The sequence below is a fragment of the Mastomys coucha genome, chromosome X (assembly GCF_008632895.1).
Source record: "Mastomys coucha isolate ucsf_1 chromosome X, UCSF_Mcou_1, whole genome shotgun sequence".
NCBI lineage: Eukaryota > Metazoa > Chordata > Mammalia > Rodentia > Muridae > Mastomys > Mastomys coucha.
This window is the reverse complement of record NC_045030.1, coordinates 101,721,140-101,738,142: the sequence shown is the minus strand read 5'-3', so window position 1 is coordinate 101,738,142 and position 17,003 is coordinate 101,721,140. Positions and strand designations below refer to the sequence as shown.

The 17,003-nt window shown below is 46.9% G+C and overlaps 1 protein-coding gene across 5 annotated transcripts in view; it reads left to right on the top strand.

Moving 5' to 3' along the window:
* Zmym3 (zinc finger MYM-type containing 3) overlaps positions 1 to 12,197 on the top strand; it is a 16,971-nt gene extending 4,774 nt beyond the window's left edge. For 4 of the 5 annotated variants that reach the window (XM_031365798.1, XM_031365790.1, XM_031365819.1 and 1 more), the window contains exons 5-25: positions 88 to 382; positions 611 to 788; positions 1,144 to 1,362; positions 1,653 to 1,803; positions 2,014 to 2,129; positions 2,290 to 2,376; positions 2,494 to 2,644; positions 2,894 to 3,066; positions 3,271 to 3,436; positions 4,086 to 4,183; positions 4,270 to 4,426; positions 4,658 to 4,770; positions 4,909 to 5,083; positions 5,261 to 5,407; positions 6,470 to 6,573; positions 6,879 to 7,047; positions 7,336 to 7,487; positions 8,050 to 8,164; positions 9,095 to 9,349; positions 10,579 to 10,693; positions 10,807 to 12,197. In XM_031365798.1, coding sequence (XP_031221658.1) covers positions 88 to 382; positions 611 to 788; positions 1,144 to 1,362; positions 1,653 to 1,803; positions 2,014 to 2,129; positions 2,290 to 2,376; positions 2,494 to 2,644; positions 2,894 to 3,066; positions 3,271 to 3,436; positions 4,086 to 4,183; positions 4,270 to 4,426; positions 4,658 to 4,770; positions 4,909 to 5,083; positions 5,261 to 5,407; positions 6,470 to 6,573; positions 6,879 to 7,047; positions 7,336 to 7,487; positions 8,050 to 8,164; positions 9,095 to 9,349; positions 10,579 to 10,693; positions 10,807 to 10,999 — 3,329 coding nt within the window. In that variant the 3' untranslated portion in view covers positions 11,000 to 12,197. The remainder of the gene's footprint in view (positions 1 to 87; positions 383 to 610; positions 789 to 1,143; positions 1,363 to 1,652; positions 1,804 to 2,013; positions 2,130 to 2,289; positions 2,377 to 2,493; positions 2,645 to 2,893; positions 3,067 to 3,270; positions 3,437 to 4,085; positions 4,184 to 4,269; positions 4,427 to 4,657; positions 4,771 to 4,908; positions 5,084 to 5,260; positions 5,408 to 6,469; positions 6,574 to 6,878; positions 7,048 to 7,335; positions 7,488 to 8,049; positions 8,165 to 9,094; positions 9,350 to 10,578; positions 10,694 to 10,806) is intronic. The other variant, XM_031365806.1, reaches the window with a different exon arrangement.
* The last annotated feature ends 4,806 nt before the right edge of the window (positions 12,198 to 17,003 follow it).

Sequence of the window (17,003 nt, the reverse complement as noted above, 5' to 3'; positions counted from 1 at the left end):
CAGTATAGAACTTTTATGGATCTGATCATCAAATGGCTGGAGATCTGTTCTGGTGGTCTTTTCTCACTGCCCCGCCTACTCCCACAGTTCCAGTGTCAGATGAGGATTCTGATGCCATGGTAGATGACCCCAATGATGAGGACTTTGTGCCATTCCGGCCCCGGCGCTCTCCTCGCATGTCCCTGCGCTCAAGTATGGCACAAAGGGCTGGGCGCTCTTCAATGGGCACCAAGATGTCTTGTGCACATTGCCGGACACCACTCCAGAAGGGGCAGACGGCCTATCAGCGCAAGGGGTTGCCTCAGCTCTTCTGTTCTTCATCTTGTCTCACTACTTACTCCAAGAAGCCCTTGGGCAGAAAGACCTGTACCTTCTGCAAGAAGTGCGTTCAGATCTTAGGGTGGGCGGGGGCAGGGACTAGGGGAGGGAGTTATGGGTGAGAGAGATTATGTTGGCAAAACCAAGCAGGATGGAGATGATAGGGTTAATTTTAGGGAAGCAGTTAGAGTATTTGACTCTATGGTCATCAGTAGGAATCCTAGGGAGTGCAGGGGTTACTGGTGGAATAAGAGGGTGGTCCTGGATTACTCACACCTGTTCCCACCTCCAGGGACATCTGGAACACCAAGGACTCAGTTGTGGTACAGACTGGTCCAGGAGGCTCCTTCCATGAGTTCTGCACATCTGTCTGTCTCTCTCTCTATGAGGCCCAGCAGCAGCGTCCAATCCCCCAGTCTGGGGACCCTGCTGATGCCACTCGCTGCAGCATATGCCAGAAGACTGGAGAGGTGAGGGTACTCACCACAGACTAACTTCTGAGCCTGTTGGCTCTGACCTGCCCACCCCTCTGGTTCTTGAGCTACAGGGCCTGAACCCTGGGAGAAAGGGATTTGGGAGGAAAAGGTAGCTAATATGAGGGAGCAAATTCAAGGATAGAGCTTCTCCCAGGATGTATGCAGCTGACCTTCTTACCTCCCAGGATCCTGTCATCAAGTCTACAGCCTGAAGCACAGGTTGGGGGGTCCTAGGCCCATTGTCTGCTGTAAAGGTCTAGGGTGAGGTGGGAGTCCTGTCCTTACATTGATTGGGGTGGGCGGTGGTGGCCTGGCCTCAGCTCAGGGTGTGTATATGTATGTGTGGCAGGTTCTACATGAGGTCAGCAATGGCAGCGTGGTGCACCGACTCTGCAGCGATTCTTGCTTCTCCAAATTCCGAGCCAACAAGGGACTGAAAACCAACTGTTGTGACCAGTGTGGGGCTTACATCTATGCCAGGCCTGGGGGCCTTGGCCCAGAGCTCCTGTTCCATGATGGTCAACAAAAGCGGTTTTGCAACACAACGTGCTTGGGGGCATACAAGAAGGTGGGGCCGAGGGAGTAGTGCATTAGAGGGCTATGGAAGGGGGTGTGGTTCTTGGGTGATAAATAAAGGTGCCTGAAGGGTCGAGGGCTGGGAAAAATAAAACAAATAAAGGGGGTTTCAATTGTATCTGTTATGTTTTATTTTTGAAGCTGGCTGGTGGACACACAGGTCTTTGTTATATCATCATTATACTTTTTTGTATGCCTGAACTATTTCATGTTTAAAAAAATTTTAAAAATAAAAGTGAAGGGACAAATCCAGCCTCAGCCTCTCCTTCCCCATCCTCACAGAAAAACACACGTGTGTACCCATGTGTCTGGTGCAAGACCCTGTGTAAGAACTTTGAGATGCTATCACATGTGGATCGTAATGGCAAGACCAGCTTGTTCTGTTCCCTGTGCTGTACCACTTCTTACAAAGTGAAGCAGGCAGGGCTCACTGGTAGGTGCAAAGCCCTCTTCTCTGAGATCCCTGCTGGCCTTCCTTCTACTTCCCATATTCCCCTCTTGTAGAGTAATTTCTGCTGCCCAACCTCGGCCCCAGCCACATCTTCCCGTGGACTTTCTGTTCCATCTCTGCCCTACCTTACACCTTCTATGTGCTCCCTCTTCCTCTTTTCTCTTTCTTTCTCTCTTTCTTTCTATGCCCCAGGCCCTCCCCGACCCTGCAGCTTCTGCCGCCGCAGCCTCTCTGACCCTTGTTACTACAACAAAGTTGATCGCACAGTCTACCAGTTCTGCAGCCCCAGCTGCTGGACCAAGTTCCAGGTACTCCAGACCCTGGACCAGGGAAAAAGGGAGTGGCAACAGGGAAAGGGCAGGAGAACTGGGATAGGTAGGCCTGGGTAGAGCAAAGAGCAAGCCTGATCTCTCCTCTCCTCCAGCACTGCACACATCTTGCCCCCTTATCTGTCTTCCTTCCCTCCAGCGTACTAGCCCTGAGGGGGGCATTCACCTGAGCTGTCACTACTGCCATAGCCTCTTCAGTGGCAAGCCTGAGGTCTTGGAGTGGCAGGTAAGATTCCCCCCCACCTACATCTTGCCACATGTTTGAAGAAGTCTTCTCAAGTTGTGCCTATCAGGTGCAGATGTGTGGTAGCTCTGCCCTCCCTGTCCTGTGTTTCCACCTCAGGATCAGGTCTTCCAGTTCTGCTGCCGTGATTGCTGTGAGGACTTCAAGCGACTTCGGGGTGTGGTATCCCAGTGCGAGCACTGCCGGCAGGAAAAGCTCCTGCATGAGAAACTTCGATTCAGTGGGGTAGAGAAAAGCTTCTGCAGTGAAGGTAAGGGAGGGAGCTAGGGACCACGGCCCTATCTTCTATACCAGGGAGGATAGTGAAGAAAGGGGCAAGGCCTAGAAAGCAGGATGTAAAGTAGGCCCTTGTCAGGATGCTCTGCCACTATTTATGCTAAGGCGTTTAGGAGCAGGACTATTTTGAGGAGGTTTCAGATGTAGCCCTTTGGAAAGACTGGGTCGAACACTGGTCAGTAACTCTGTCTCTGGGCTCTCTTTCCTGTTCTCTCCTTTCTAGGCTGTGTGTTGCTGTACAAGCAAGATTTTACTAAGAAGCTGGGCTTATGCTGTATCACTTGTACTTACTGCTCCCAAACCTGTCAGCGTGGAGTCACTGAGCAACTGGATGGCAGCACCTGGGACTTTTGCAGCGAGGACTGTAAGACCAAGTACCTGTTATGGTACTGCAAGGTAAGGAGAGTCAACCTGTCAGAAAGAAGGCGGCAGGGGTATGAACTGTCGTACTGACATCAGCACCAGCCCTCTAGGGAGGGGATCTGACCTCTCCAATCTCTAAGGTGGTCGAGTCTCCAAAGAGAGAAACATGGCTTATCATAGATCAGGGTCCAGCATATTGCCAAGAGGCAGGTCTGACTCTTCTGTCAATGCTCTCAGGCTGCCCGGTGCCATGCCTGTAAGCGCCAGGGGAAGCTGCTGGAAACCATCCACTGGCGTGGGCAAATCCGTCATTTCTGCAACCAACAGTGTCTGCTGCGCTTCTACAGCCAGCAGAACCAACCCAACTTGGATACCCAGAGTGGGCCAGAAAGCCTCCTGAACAGTGAGTCTGGGACAGTTGTTACCCTACTAGAACTGGCCTGGGCTCTTCTAGTTTTAGGTCAAGCCCATTCTTCCTCAGTTGGCAATTAAGTACCCTGGCCAGAGTACCTGGTATTATGCTCCGTTTATCTTTTGGGCTCTTGCAGGTATTCTTGTTCAAATCATTTTGGAGTGAGAGTCTGCTGTTCTCTGTAAGGATATATAGTTTAAGGTGTACCTAGACAGGATGGGACTTGTAGTGGATGTGGTTAGTTTTCAGAGAAAGGGAAGCAGCAGCAGAAGCTTTACCTTCAGTGACACAGAGACCATTTATTTCTAGAATGTTAGCCTTGCGCATCAGTCGTGGTAGGCATACTTAACTCCCGGAGGCTATCTAAATAGAAGGTATAAAGTGAGGGGCAGGAGGTGGTGGTATTGCTTTCTAAATGTAGTATTTCATTCTTTTTTTGGTAGCCAGAAGCAGAGAATCTTCTTGGCTATTGTTTATGGGGCCCAGAGAAGACTAGACCTGGGGTAGGAAGGAAGAGAAGTCCTAGACTTCTTCCTGTGTCTCGTTAGTGTACTCTTTCATAAAAGGCTCCTAGAAAAAAAAATGGTGAGGCAAACAGTTAGTTCCTCCAGTGAGAGCATTTATTTGTTTGATTCCACAGGTCAGTCTTCTGAGTCAAAGCCCCAGACACCCTCTCAAACCAAAGTGGAAAACAACAACACAGTGAGGACCCCCGAGGAGAATGGGAACTTGGGGAAGGTCAGGACAAAAGCCAAGAGGGCGGGGTTATCTCAGAGGAAGGGACTGTAATTGACAGAACTAACACTCCTTCGATGATGCTATAGATCCCTGTGAAGAGAGCAACTCCAAGTGTGCCCACCCCTCTACTCCCACCACCCCCAGCAACACCCCGCAAAAACAAAGCTGCCATGTGTAAGCCGCTGATGCAGAACCGGGGAGTTTCCTGCAAGGCGGAAATGAAGTCCAAAGGAAGTCAGACAGGTGAGTGCCATGATACCTCTATTCCACAGACTGTATTCCTACATCCTAAGCCTCCATCCAGCCTTAGGTCCAGGAACTGGACCAGGGCATTCCATAGGCAGCTCTCTCTTGGTTGGTTTTGTGATACTGAACACATTTTTAGAGCCCCAGGGGATAACAAATGAGCATCAGGTCCTAGGTCAGATGTCACTCATCTAGAAAGAGTACTAACAAGACTTTTCCTGTCTGCAGAAGAATGGAAGCCACAAGTGATTGTGCTGCCCATCCCAGTGCCCATATTTGTGCCAGTGCCTATGCATCTATACTGCCAGAAAGTCCCGGTGCCTTTCTCAATGCCTATCCCGGTAATTGTCCTTGCTCTTCCCGACCGGTCCTCCTTTACTCTTCTAGGATTGAGGCCCACCCTCTCTGGCTTTCTCATAAGCTGGTACCCTTATCCACTGATATGATTGTTGGCATTTAGTTGAGATTTGTGCCTCCAGGTGCCTGTGCCCATGTTCTTGCCCACCACGCTGGAGAGCACAGAGAAGATCGTGGAGACCATTGAGGAGCTGAAGGTGAAGATCCCTTCCAACCCCTTGGAGGCTGACATCCTGGCCATGGCAGAAATGATTGCAGAGGCTGAAGAGTTAGACAAGGCCTCCTCTGATCTTTGCGGTATGCAGTAGATAGTGGTGATGGTGGAAACAGTGCTCCCAGTGCTTCCATCTGCCTAGGAAGGTGGGGGGTATGGTCTTGGTGCTAAGTGGGGGTGGCTGAGATCAGCCCCTGAAAGCCTGTGTGGGGATTGGACAAGAGAGCTGTAGTGACTGAGCTGACTTCTCTGCCTCCCAGATCTTGTGAGCAACCAGAGTGCAGAGGGACTTCTGGAAGACTGTGACCTGTTTGGGACAGCTCGGGATGATGTCCTGGCCATGGCTGTTAAGATGGCTAATGTCTTAGATGAGCCTGGGCAAGACTTGGAGGCTGATTTCCCCAAGAGTAAGTAGGATTTAAGGCATGCCTACTGATATGGTAGCATTTGTGTTATTAGGAAGGAGTGTTTCTTGTGACCCAGAGTATGACTCTAAACCATACTCATTAAGACAGGATGTTCTTCTTGTTGTTTTGTTTAAGTTTTGTTGAGGTAGAGTCTCATATAGCTCAGGCTATCCTTAAACTTACTCTGTAGCTGAGAATGACCTTGAATTTCGGATCCTTCTGCCTGGATTTTAGGTGTGTACTATCACTCCTGCTTTATATGGTACTGGAGGTTGAACTTAGGGCTTCATGTATACTAAGCTACATCCCCTAGCCTTTTTTTAATTTTTAGTTGTCTGTGAATGTGTGTGCATATAGGTATGTGTGGATGTTCATGTGTGTACTATGTGTACGGATCCTCATTGAGGCCAGAGGAAGACCTTGGGTGTCATTCTTCAAACACTGTCCACCTCCTTCTTGACACAGGGTCTCCTTCACTGCCCTGGAACTTTCCAACTAGGCTAGACTAGCTGGTCAGCCAGCCCCAGGGGTCCACTTGTCCTTGTCTCTCCAGTGCTGGAAATTACAAGTGCATGCCTGGCTTCTCCTGTGTGCTAGGGCATCAAACTCAGGTCCTCATGCTGGCATGGCAAGCACTTTATTGACTGACCCTTATCACCATTGTCTGTCACCATTTTTATGTGTCCAGTTCAGTTGTGTTAAGTATATTCATATTGCTTGGGTTTGTAGGAATTAAAACTAGGGCCCTATCTATTTTAGGCAAGCCCTACTACTGAGCTATATCCCAGCTCTATTTTTTGCTTTTTATTTTGAGAGAGGGTCTGAGTTGTCCAGGTTGGCTTTGAACTCATTCTGTGGCCCAGAAAGTCTTATGCCACTATATGTAGCTTGTGTCCGGCGTGTCTCTATCTTTCAGATTGCTTTACTGGTTCCTGTTGAGTTCAATGAGGTCAACCAAGTGGTTCCTCTTGAGTTGAATGAGCAAGTAGCAAGGATGGGATAAGAAGACTTCAGAGTTGAGACCTAAAGAAGTTAATTTCTTCTTTCTGCCCCTTCTATTAGATCCTTTGGACATTAACCCAAGTGTAGACTTCCTCTTTGATTGTGGCCTTGTAGGGCCTGAGGATGTATCTACTGAACAGGACCTTCCTAGAGCCATGAGGAAGGTGAGAACTGGGGTTACTATCTCCACAAAAAGAAAACAGACAGTTGAAGGGGTAGGGCTGCTCTCAGAGCCACGCAAGAAAGCTTAATGTGACCTTCCCTGGGCTTCTTTCTCCAATGCTAGACATACAGAGACCTAGCCACCAAAGTTTGCTTTTCTCTCAGTAAACAAAATCATCAAAGTTATTCTGGGGCTCTCTGCCATGGAAGCTTTCTGTGTTCTTACACCAGTGCTCCCACTCCTGACTAGCTTCCATGCTGCCCTGGCCTTGCTTTGCCACCTTTCTCCTTCTGTTTTCCTTTACAGGGTCAAAAGAGGCTGATGCTTTCTGAAAGTTGTTCCAGAGACTCTCTGAGCAGCCAGCCTAGTTGTACCGGTCTCAACTATTCATACGGTGTCAATGCTTGGAAATGCTGGGTACAGTCAAAATACGCCAACGGAGAGACCAGCAAAGGTGATGAGCTACGCTTTGGCCGTAAGTACTTGGGAGGAAGAGGGCACAGAGAGAGAGAAAAGGGTCTTTACCTAGGATCAGCTGAAGATACCTAGTAAGGATGTGATCACATATGGCTTCCCCATCCAGTAAAGACAGCTAACAGTTGTAGACTAAAGGGAGAACCTGTCCAAGGCTGAGGACTCCTTTTGTAATTCTTTTTTTTTTTTCAGGAGCTAGTTGTAACTGAAAGGTTGTTGGTGGAGCTAAGTGAAAGTCTCCAAATGAAGTTTTCTTAACCCTGTCCTCTTCTACTACATGTCACTACAGCCAAACCCATGCGCATCAAGGAGGATATTCTCGCCTGTTCAGCTGCTGAGCTCAACTATGGTCTGGCCCAGTTTGTGAGAGAAATTACTCGACCTAATGGTGAACGATATGAACCTGACAGTATCTACTACCTGTGTCTTGGCATTCAGCAGGTAACTCTCACACACCACCTGATTTTCTCTCACTTTCCACAGTATGCAAAATTCTACTGGAACTGTTTCTAACCCCATCCCTCCTTGTCACTTGTCTCTGATCCTGACTAGGCAGCTTGCTTAAATTTCCCATGACAAATAGACACCAATGACCTCCTAAAACCAGAGCTTCATTCCAGGACTCTTATTCAAGCATCACTGTTGATTTCTATCTGGATCCTCCAGGTCACCCTTGAATCGTGTTTTGAGGAAGGATGTGGGGGCTGAGTTCCATGAGTGTTTAGTTCTGCCTAGGAGAGGTTAGCAGTTCTGACTTCATAAGGGTATCTGAGCTTGTGAGGACCATCTCCAAGCCTCTGCCTCTTTCAGCCTCAGTACATCAGCAGTGTAGAAACACCTGAGGGAAAGCACCCTGGGTTAGCTACTCAAGCAGTTGCTTCACATCCGCATCCTCTTAATTATCAAGGACCATGACTGCAGCTCTCATCGTGGTCTTTCCTCTAGGTCCTGGAGTCTAGGACCTACAGCCTAGCTTTATGTATGTCTGTTTTTCTTCCTTTAGTATTTGCTGGAAAATAACCGAATGGTGAACATTTTCACGGATCTTTACTACTTGACTTTCGTTCAAGAACTCAACAAGTCTCTGAGTACCTGGCAGCCCACACTCCTCCCCAACAGTAAGGGGCAGAACTTAGCAATCCCTTCTCCCTCTCTTCCCTTTTTCCAACACACCACTGTAAGAGCCCTGTACTGGCTGGCCTGTTACTCTTCACTAAGGGTTCGAGGGAAGAAGTATGTACCTGGATGCCTCAGGGTTTCAGGCTAATGGAGCCAGAGTCCTTGCCCTTGAGCATGAGATAGAGAACCACTGTGGTGCTGCATGCCTAGAATCCCAGCACCAGGGAGCCTGAGGTAGAATTGTGAGTTCTTGGCCAGCCTGAACTATATACTAAGATATTGCCTTTTTTAAAGAAAAGAACATGAGTTGGACTTGGTGGTATATGCATTTAATCCCAGCACTTGGGAGGTAGAGGCAGGTGGATCTCTTTGAGTTTGAGGCTAGCCTAATCTACATAGTGGGTTCCAGACCAGCCAGAGCTACATAGGGAAACCCTATTTTGTTTTTGTTTTTTAATAGGAACATTAAAAAGGAAGGTGAGGAGAGGGTCAAGACTTCATCTCATCCAGGAGCAATAATTTGTGCCTATAGTTCAGGCTACTCAAGAAGAGAAAAAAAGACTCAGATCTTTAGACTTATCTCTGTGACCAGAAATAGTCCAGGTTTTGGTGATAAGTTGATTAAAAAAGAAAGCAAAATGTGGGAATTCTAAGCTTTGTGTCTACTTGCATATAACTTAAAGGTGGTCAGAGAAGTGTTGCATATGGAGGTGAAAAGAATATAAAATATTCCCAGTTCCAGAACAGGCAAGGTCACACAGAAAAATCCTGTCTCAATACCCCCAGCCTCAAATTTCCCAGTCCTACTGTGAAGGTCAGGTGCCAGGATTTCTATGCAGTAAGAAGCCTACAGTTAAGTGTATGCATGTTAGGAACTGAGGTGGCTTTGGGAAGCCGACCCCCTTTGTTTTTCTCTTTGTCCATCACAGATACTGTATTCTCCCGTGTGGAGGAAGAACACCTCTGGGAGTGCAAGCAACTGGGGGTTTATTCTCCCTTTGTCCTCCTCAACACCCTCATGTTCTTCAACACTAAGTTTTTTGGACTGCAGACAGCTGAAGAACACATGCAGCTCTCTTTCACTAATGTGGTACGGCAGTCTCGCAAGTGTACCACGCCTCGGGGCACCACAAAGGTGGTGAGCATCCGCTACTATGCCCCAGTCCGACAGAGGAAAGGGCGAGGTATGAGGCTATCCCCTTCCTTTGCTTTTTGTACTTTATGTTCTTTTTCATGGCATTCCCACCATACCCCTGCTTTGCCACTAGCTTCCCTCTGCATTTGCAGAAAAGATTAAAACAGGCCTTGTGATAGACACTGGCTGGCTGTTTCATAACAGGAGGGCAGTTAACTGCCAGTTTCTCACCTTTGTCATTTCTAGGCAATTTGTTTGCTTGCCTTCTTTTGAGAGAATAAGGGTGAGCAGGTAGTAAGCTCATAGCTGTGTCTGGTCATCAGGGAGTATTGAAAGTGAATAAAAAACTTTTCATGGTTCAAAACCTGCATACAGAGGACTGGAAACATGACTCAGTCAGTCAAACACATGTCCGAGCCACATAGCCGTGAGCACCCGGGTTTGGATCCCTAGCACCCAAGTGAACTTAGGCATGGTGTCCTATGCCTATAACCTAGAGCTAGAGCAGGCAGGGTGGAGACAGGCAGCTTCCCCAGAGCTCAACATCCAGCTAGTCTGTGAGCTCCAGGCTCAGTGACAGACCGTCTCAACATGATGGAAAGAGAATAGACAAAGGCACCAAATGTCCAACTCTGGCTTCCACATGTGCACACGTACAACACAAACATGAACTCACACATGCACACAAAAATAACAAAAACTGTACAGAGGAAGAAAAAGAAACTACATTTTGTTTTCCATTCTCTTTGGCCCTGGAATTCTGACCTGTCTGTGAGTGATTTGCCAGGTCCCTTCTGTGGGCCTCTATTTAACCTGATGTACAAAGGTTGTGGCCATCCTGACCTAGAAGGCAAGCAAGATCTTCTAACAATCTGTTTTACCAATTATTTTGTCCACCTTCTGAGATCACCTCTTTAATATATTCCCTTGGGAGTGAGCGTAAACACTTTGGCAGGACAAACTGGGGAGGACCACAGAAGAGTATCCGTATAGGATGTTTGGTTAATATGGAAAGGCTAACAACTTCTGCTCTCCTTCCCTCCCTCCCTCCCTCCTTTCTTTCCTTTGTTGCTTCTTTTGTAACAATGGAGGTAGAACCCAGAGCCTTGTCTATGCAACCACCTTCTACCTAGCTATACTCCTTGCCCTTCGCTAGTCTCCCTTTATTTCTTTCTGAAGCTGTATTTGGTGATCCTGCAGCCTTATCTCAGTGTCCTTGATTATGCTCTGGGAGGTGGCTGTGTTCTAATGAGTCTGGGTCATTTCTCCCCACTATAGATACAGGTCCTGGGAAACGAAAGAGAGAAGATGAAACTGTCTTAGAGCAGCGTGAGAATCGCATGAATCCCCTCCGCTGCCCCGTCAAGTTCTATGAGTTCTATCTCTCAAAATGGTGAGTTGGTGACTGTATAAGAATGACTTACCATGTGGACCTAAGAGGCCTGCTGTGCCTTGGTACTACTGATGTCTGTCTTCCCATCCCCATCTCCATCCCCACTCTTATAGTCCTGAAAGCCTCCGGACTCGAAATGACGTGTTCTATCTGCAACCTGAGCGCTCCTGCATTGCCGAGTCACCTCTCTGGTATTCTGTGATTCCCATGGACCGAAGCATGTTAGAGAGCATGCTCAATCGCATTCTGGCTGTGCGTGAGATTTATGAGGAACTTGGTCGTCCTGGGGAAGAAGACCTAGACTGAACCCATGTGGTACCTTGTATTTATCTATCATATTTGTCCTGTGGGGTAACTGGCCCAGGAACCAATGCTATCCATTCTGAAGGGCCGTGACTGGCTCTTTCTAATTTTCTCCTTCCCTGCCTTTCCCAGAAACCCCTGCCTTTAACCTTCTTTCATACCCCTTGATAATCATGGGATCCCAGTGTACTCAGTAGCCCATTTTGTTTAAATAAACCCTTTCTGCTGGGGCCTGACTCTGATGGAGTGATGATAGCTCTGGTGATCCTGTTGGCTTTGAGTTTCCTGACCTACATCTATATAGGTCAAGCCCTGTGCTCCTAGGTCTGACCTAGGGAAGAACCCAGCTGCCTTCTCTGCCCTGTATCCTCTCTCTCTCCTCTTCCCCTGTACCATGTGAAAGGGTCTTGTCTGAGAGGTCTGAAAGTGAGGGGACCATTTACCTAAAGCACAGAGCTCAGACACTCTTATCCCTCCTGAGAGAAGTGATAGTCAGCACCCTTCACAACCATGTCCCTTCCCCGCCCGACCCTTCCAGCACCACTTGGTGCTACAGTTTCTCAAGGGTTCCAAATGCTTTCTTTTCCTCAAAGGCAGAGAAGGACTCAGTATGGAGAGCAGACTCCTATTGTGCAGATGATTCCTGTGCCCTTGCTTTATGTGTTTGTCTCTCCCTGCCATCTTAAGGTGGCATGAACCATGGTGTCAACATGCTTAGCCCCTCTGTAACTGCCTCCCTTTAGTTCCATGAACAGAGCTCCCAAGGCAAAAATGATCTTCTTGGATTGGGGCTGGGTTCTCCAATGTTCTACCCCCTATCATCAAGGCCAGGCCCACAATATGGGATCCTAGGCCATCCAGGATGGGGCTTGTGGTCAAAAGATAGGTGAGGAGCTGTGGGCCAGGGTCCTGCTCCTACTGCCTACATCTTCTCTTCCCTATCTTACCTTTGTGGGCCCAGAAAGGGTAGTGTCTGACAGAGGGAGCGCCCAGTTCTTTCCCTGTTGGCTTTGCTGTTCCCCAACCTTCTTTTTGTGTTTTTATAACTGTCATCAGTTTAGCCACTGTTAAAATGTATATATTGTATGGAGGTGCCTGGCCTGTTCCTTCAGAGAGCCATGCCCACCCTTGTGTTGTAGTGAGAAACTGTTGTCACAACTAACTTGTCTCTGGAATTGTTTCAAATAAAGAGTTAAAATTGTTCTTTGCTTTCTGGGGGGCGGGGAGGAGAGCTGGCGTTGGAAAGTGGAAGAGAAGAGAAAGAACACTAACTGAGGATCCTTGAGGATTATTCCTATCTCAGTCAATGAATATCAAAAAGTTGGTCCTTTTGGCATGCATTTTCAGATACATCAGAAAAAATTATTTTTCGATAGCCATGTTTTGAGCTAGAGTTGCTTATAGGAATTCTGTCATTTGGCTACATGTGGAGTTCAAAGCCAACTTAGGTTATATGAAACCCTGTCACAAAATGGGGACAGGGGCTGGAGATGTAGTGCAGTGGTAGAGTGTTTGCTCAGCATGCACAATGTCCTAAATCCAGTCCTTAGCAACACAAAACCTGAGGACAAGTCTGTTCTCCCAGCATTCTCTCAAGGTCATCTTTAGTTCCATAGAAAGTTTCAGACCAGCCTGGGCTACATGAGACTCTGTCTCAACAAAAAAAGAAAAACTTGAGATAGCTACCACTTAGGTTTAAGGACTCAGATTACATATGTGTTTCAAGAAAGACACTGGCTGAGTGGTGATGATACACGCCTTTAATTTTAGCTCTTGGGAGGCAAGCAGGCAGATCTCTTGAGTTCAAGACCAGACTGATCTACAGAGCGAATTACAGGACAGCCAGGGCTACTCAGAGAATCCCAGTTTTGAAAGAATAATAATAATAAAAAAAAGACTGATTAAACCCGTTACCTGTATCCAGTAGGCTCCTAGTCTAGTGGACCAACAAACATAATCAGTGTAAGCTAAATGAAATAAATAAGGCTATAGACCTCCTTTCAAGGCTAGAGTGAGGCTCGGAGTTCACTGGGGAAGTATCATTTGGCCTGGGCCTCAAAGATAAAATGAGAGAGACTGGGAAACCACACGTTTCTGAGGGGGGAGTGCGTGGCTGAGCTTTTTTTTTTTACTAGGGAGTGGCGGGCTCAGATCTAACTGGTCAAGGAGAAGGTCTCTAGAACAAAGGATAAGGGGAAGGCCTGAAAGTCTGCAAATGGATGAAAGGAGTATGTCTAAGACACTGTGTACTTTCCCAAGGGCAGCAGTGCTGGGGAGGATACAACATGGATTAAAAGTAACTTTTTGGGAGAAGGGAAAACATTACAATTTTAGGCCCTTTAGGTAAAAGTAATTGTCACACAAAGCAGGAAGATTGACCCCTAGGGCCATAGTCAAAGGAGAGAATCCACTGATTCCCTCTGGCCTCAACTCATGTGCACACACACCACTAATAGAATATTTTAAATAAAATACTGGAACTAGAGAAATAGATTGGTGGTAAAGGGCACTTGCTGTTCTTTCAGAGGACCTTGGGTTTGTTTATCAGCACCCACATGGTAGCTTACAACCATCTATTCCAGTTCCAGGGGATATAATTATCTCTCTTTTTTTTCTTTAAGACAAGGTTTCTCTGTGTAGCCCTGGCTGTGCTGGAACTCACTCTGTAGACCAGGCTGGCCTCGAACACAGAAATCTGCCTGCTTCTGCCTCCCAAGTGCTAGGATTGAAGGCGTGTGCCACCACTGCTGAGCTCTAGTTCTCTTTTGACATCAAAAGGTGGCAGGCATGTACATGGTGCACAGACATACATGCAAGCAAAACGTACATATAAAATTAATCCCAAATAAATACTTTAAAATAAAAATATTGAAACACAGGGTCTTACTTTGTAGCCCTGGCTAGCTTGGAATTCACAGAGAACCTCCTGCCTCCGCCTTCTAAGTGTTGGGATTCCTGGCTTCAAAATAAATTTTAGACATCAAACTTAATTCAGAGGTTTGTTTGTTTGTTTGTTTGTTTGTTTTTGTTTTTTCAAGACAGGGTTTCTCTGTGTAGCCCTGGCTGTCCTGGAACTCACTCTGTAGATCAGGCTGGCTAATTCAGAGATTTTGAAGGTTAAGTCTGAAGGATCCAGTGAATGAGTAGAAGAGAGAAGTGAGCATGGAGCTCAGGTTTCTAACCTTGGTGTTTGGGAGCGGTAGACACCCTTAACCAAAGCTAGTGTGGCCAGGCTGAGAATCATCTCAAACTTCAGGGCAGCCTGGATTACAGAGACAGAGCCTGTCTCATTAAAAAAATAATAACAAAAAAGAACCAAAACACTAGAGCAGAGGATATGGTTCCACAGTTAAGAGCACTGGCTGCTCTTCCAGAACACTCGGGTTCAGTTCCCAGCAACCCTATGTTGGCTCACAACTGTGATCCCAGAGGATCTGATGCCCTTCTTCTGGTGTCTGAGGGCACCAAGGTATATTGGTACACAGACATACATGTGAGCAAAACACTCATACACACTGAATAAAATAATAATAATACAAATTTAAAGAGTGCATACTAGTCTATCTGAGGACACAAGTTCAGACCCTAGCACCCACATAGGCGGGTCAAAAATACTTGTTAACTCTAGCTCCGGCGATCACACATACTGCCTCTGGCCTCTGTGTATGACTGCTTACTTGCATGTGTATATGTGCACCCAATGCCTGCCTAGTGGCCACAGAGGCCAGAAGAGGAATTTCCTGGAACTGGAGCTAACAAATGGTTGTGAGCCACCATTTGGGTTCCGGGAAATCAAACCCCAGTGGTCTCTGCAAGAGCAGCAAGCAGTGCTCTTAACTGCTGGGCCATCTCCTCACCCCAGAAAATGAATCTCTAACATAAAGTGAGAGATACTGTGGTGGTTTGAATGAGGATGGCCCCTCTAGGTTCATATATTTGAATGTTTGCTTCCCAATTGGTGATGCTCTTTGGAAAAGATGAGGAACTGTAACCTAACTGGGAGAGGTGTGTCACTGACTGGGGGTAGGCTTTGGGGTCTCAAAAGCTCACGACATTCCCAGTTAGTGTTCTCTCTCCTTCTCCCCATCCCCCTCTCCCTCTCACCTCTCTCTCGGTGTGTGTGTGTGTGTGTGTGTGTGTGTGTGTGTGTGTGTGTGTGTGTATGTGTGTATGTGTTGTAAATTCTCAGCTACTATTCCAGCACCGTGCCCCATGCCAGCCTGTCTGTTGCCATGGAGCCCACCAACCAACTCTCTGGAACTATTAGCCTTCAAATTAAAAGGTTTTTTTTGGGCTGGAGAGATGGCTCAGCGGGTAAGAGCACTAACTGCTCTTCCGAAGGTCCTGACTTCAAATCCCAGCAACCACATGGTGGCTCACAACCACCCGTGATGAGATATGACACCCTCTTCTGGTGTGTCTGAAGACAGCTACAGTGTACTTATTTATAATAATAAGTAAATCTTTAAAAGCTTTCTTTTATCAATTGCCTTGGTTAAGGCGTCTCCACAGCTATAGAACAGCGACTAAGACCTTGAACCATGATAGCAGGTTCTTTGTTATTTGTATTTGCTTTTTGTTATGGACAGGAGGAGACTAGTAATAAGTGTTGAGTTTGGGACTCCATTGAAATAGTCATGAGGAGTCTTGCGTATGGCATTGTAGAACAAAAGCACCAACTTGAATTCCTAGTCTTAGCTGTGCCATGAAAACATACGCAGATTTACCTTCTTGAGATTCTCTTTTTAAAAAATGAGGCCTTAGTCCACTTTGGCTTTTGTTATTGTTTTTTTTTTCTTTTTCTTTTTTCCTTTTTGAGTTTCATCATGTAGCCCAAGCTGGCCTCAAACTCAAACATCCTGACTCAGCCTCCAAAACATTGCAATTATAGGTCCATACCAGCAGACCCAGATCTGTCTGGGTTTTCTCATAGAATTGTTGAAAAGATCAAATAAGAATATGGAAATGGGTCGGGCAGTGGTGGCACACGCCTTTAATCCCAGCACTTGGGAGGCAGAGGCAAGTGGATTTCTGAGTTCAAGGCCAGCCTGGTCTACAGAGTGAGTTCCAGCACAGCCAGGGCTACACAGAGAAACCCTGTCTCAAAAAAAAAAAAAATCAGTGATAGAGATGGAGTGGCTGCTGGCTGGCAAGATGCTCTGGAGGTAAAGGCACCTACCTGCTGCCAGACCTGACATCCTGAGTGTGTGTGTGTGTGTGTGTGAGAGAGAGAGAGAGAGAGAGAGAGAGAGAGAGAGAGAGAGAGAGAGAGAGAGAGAGGGACCCAAAGCCACCACCCTCCTCTACCACTTTCGTCTGTTGGAACAGAGAAGGAAGAATCTGATATTTATTTAGCTAATTTTTTACATGGTGCCCAACCTTGTCACTAAGTCACTAAGGATAGATACAAAGCTAAATAACCACTTGGGCTCCTCATGGTTAAGTCTGTAGTCTGACAGAAAAAGACTAGGCTGGACTAGGCTAAGGAAAGAAGTTAGAAAGCTATTGCTCTTGGGGTCGCAGAAGTTGAGGATTGGCATCTGTGTGACCTCCCCTCCCCCAAGAGTGAGTGCCTCCTCTAAGTTTGCATTCTACAAGACACTGCTCATCCCCATTCTAACTCTGGGAAAGATGCTCAGATCAACAAAATAATCAAGAGTTATGGTTATCCAGGGTCATGGTTTCACATTTTCTCTTCAGAGGTGACATAAAAGTTGTTTTTTTTCTGTCTCAAAAAAGAGTGGGCACTAGTAGAGATAGAGCAATTGGTGTGAATAAAGCCAAGGAGGAGGCACAATACAGTATTCGTGTGTATGTGTGTGTGTGTGTTTGAGGGAAGAGTAACTGGAAGCTGGCTGTAGGGAAATAGACAGGAAGATTTCCTGGAAAGAATGAGGGTGGTGGGCAGTTCTGCTAGGAAATGCAGATCAGACTGGAAAAGGCATTCCCTGTTATGTCCTGTCCTGCCCTGCAAGGACAGATTTCACTCAAGATTTTCCCTGTTTTT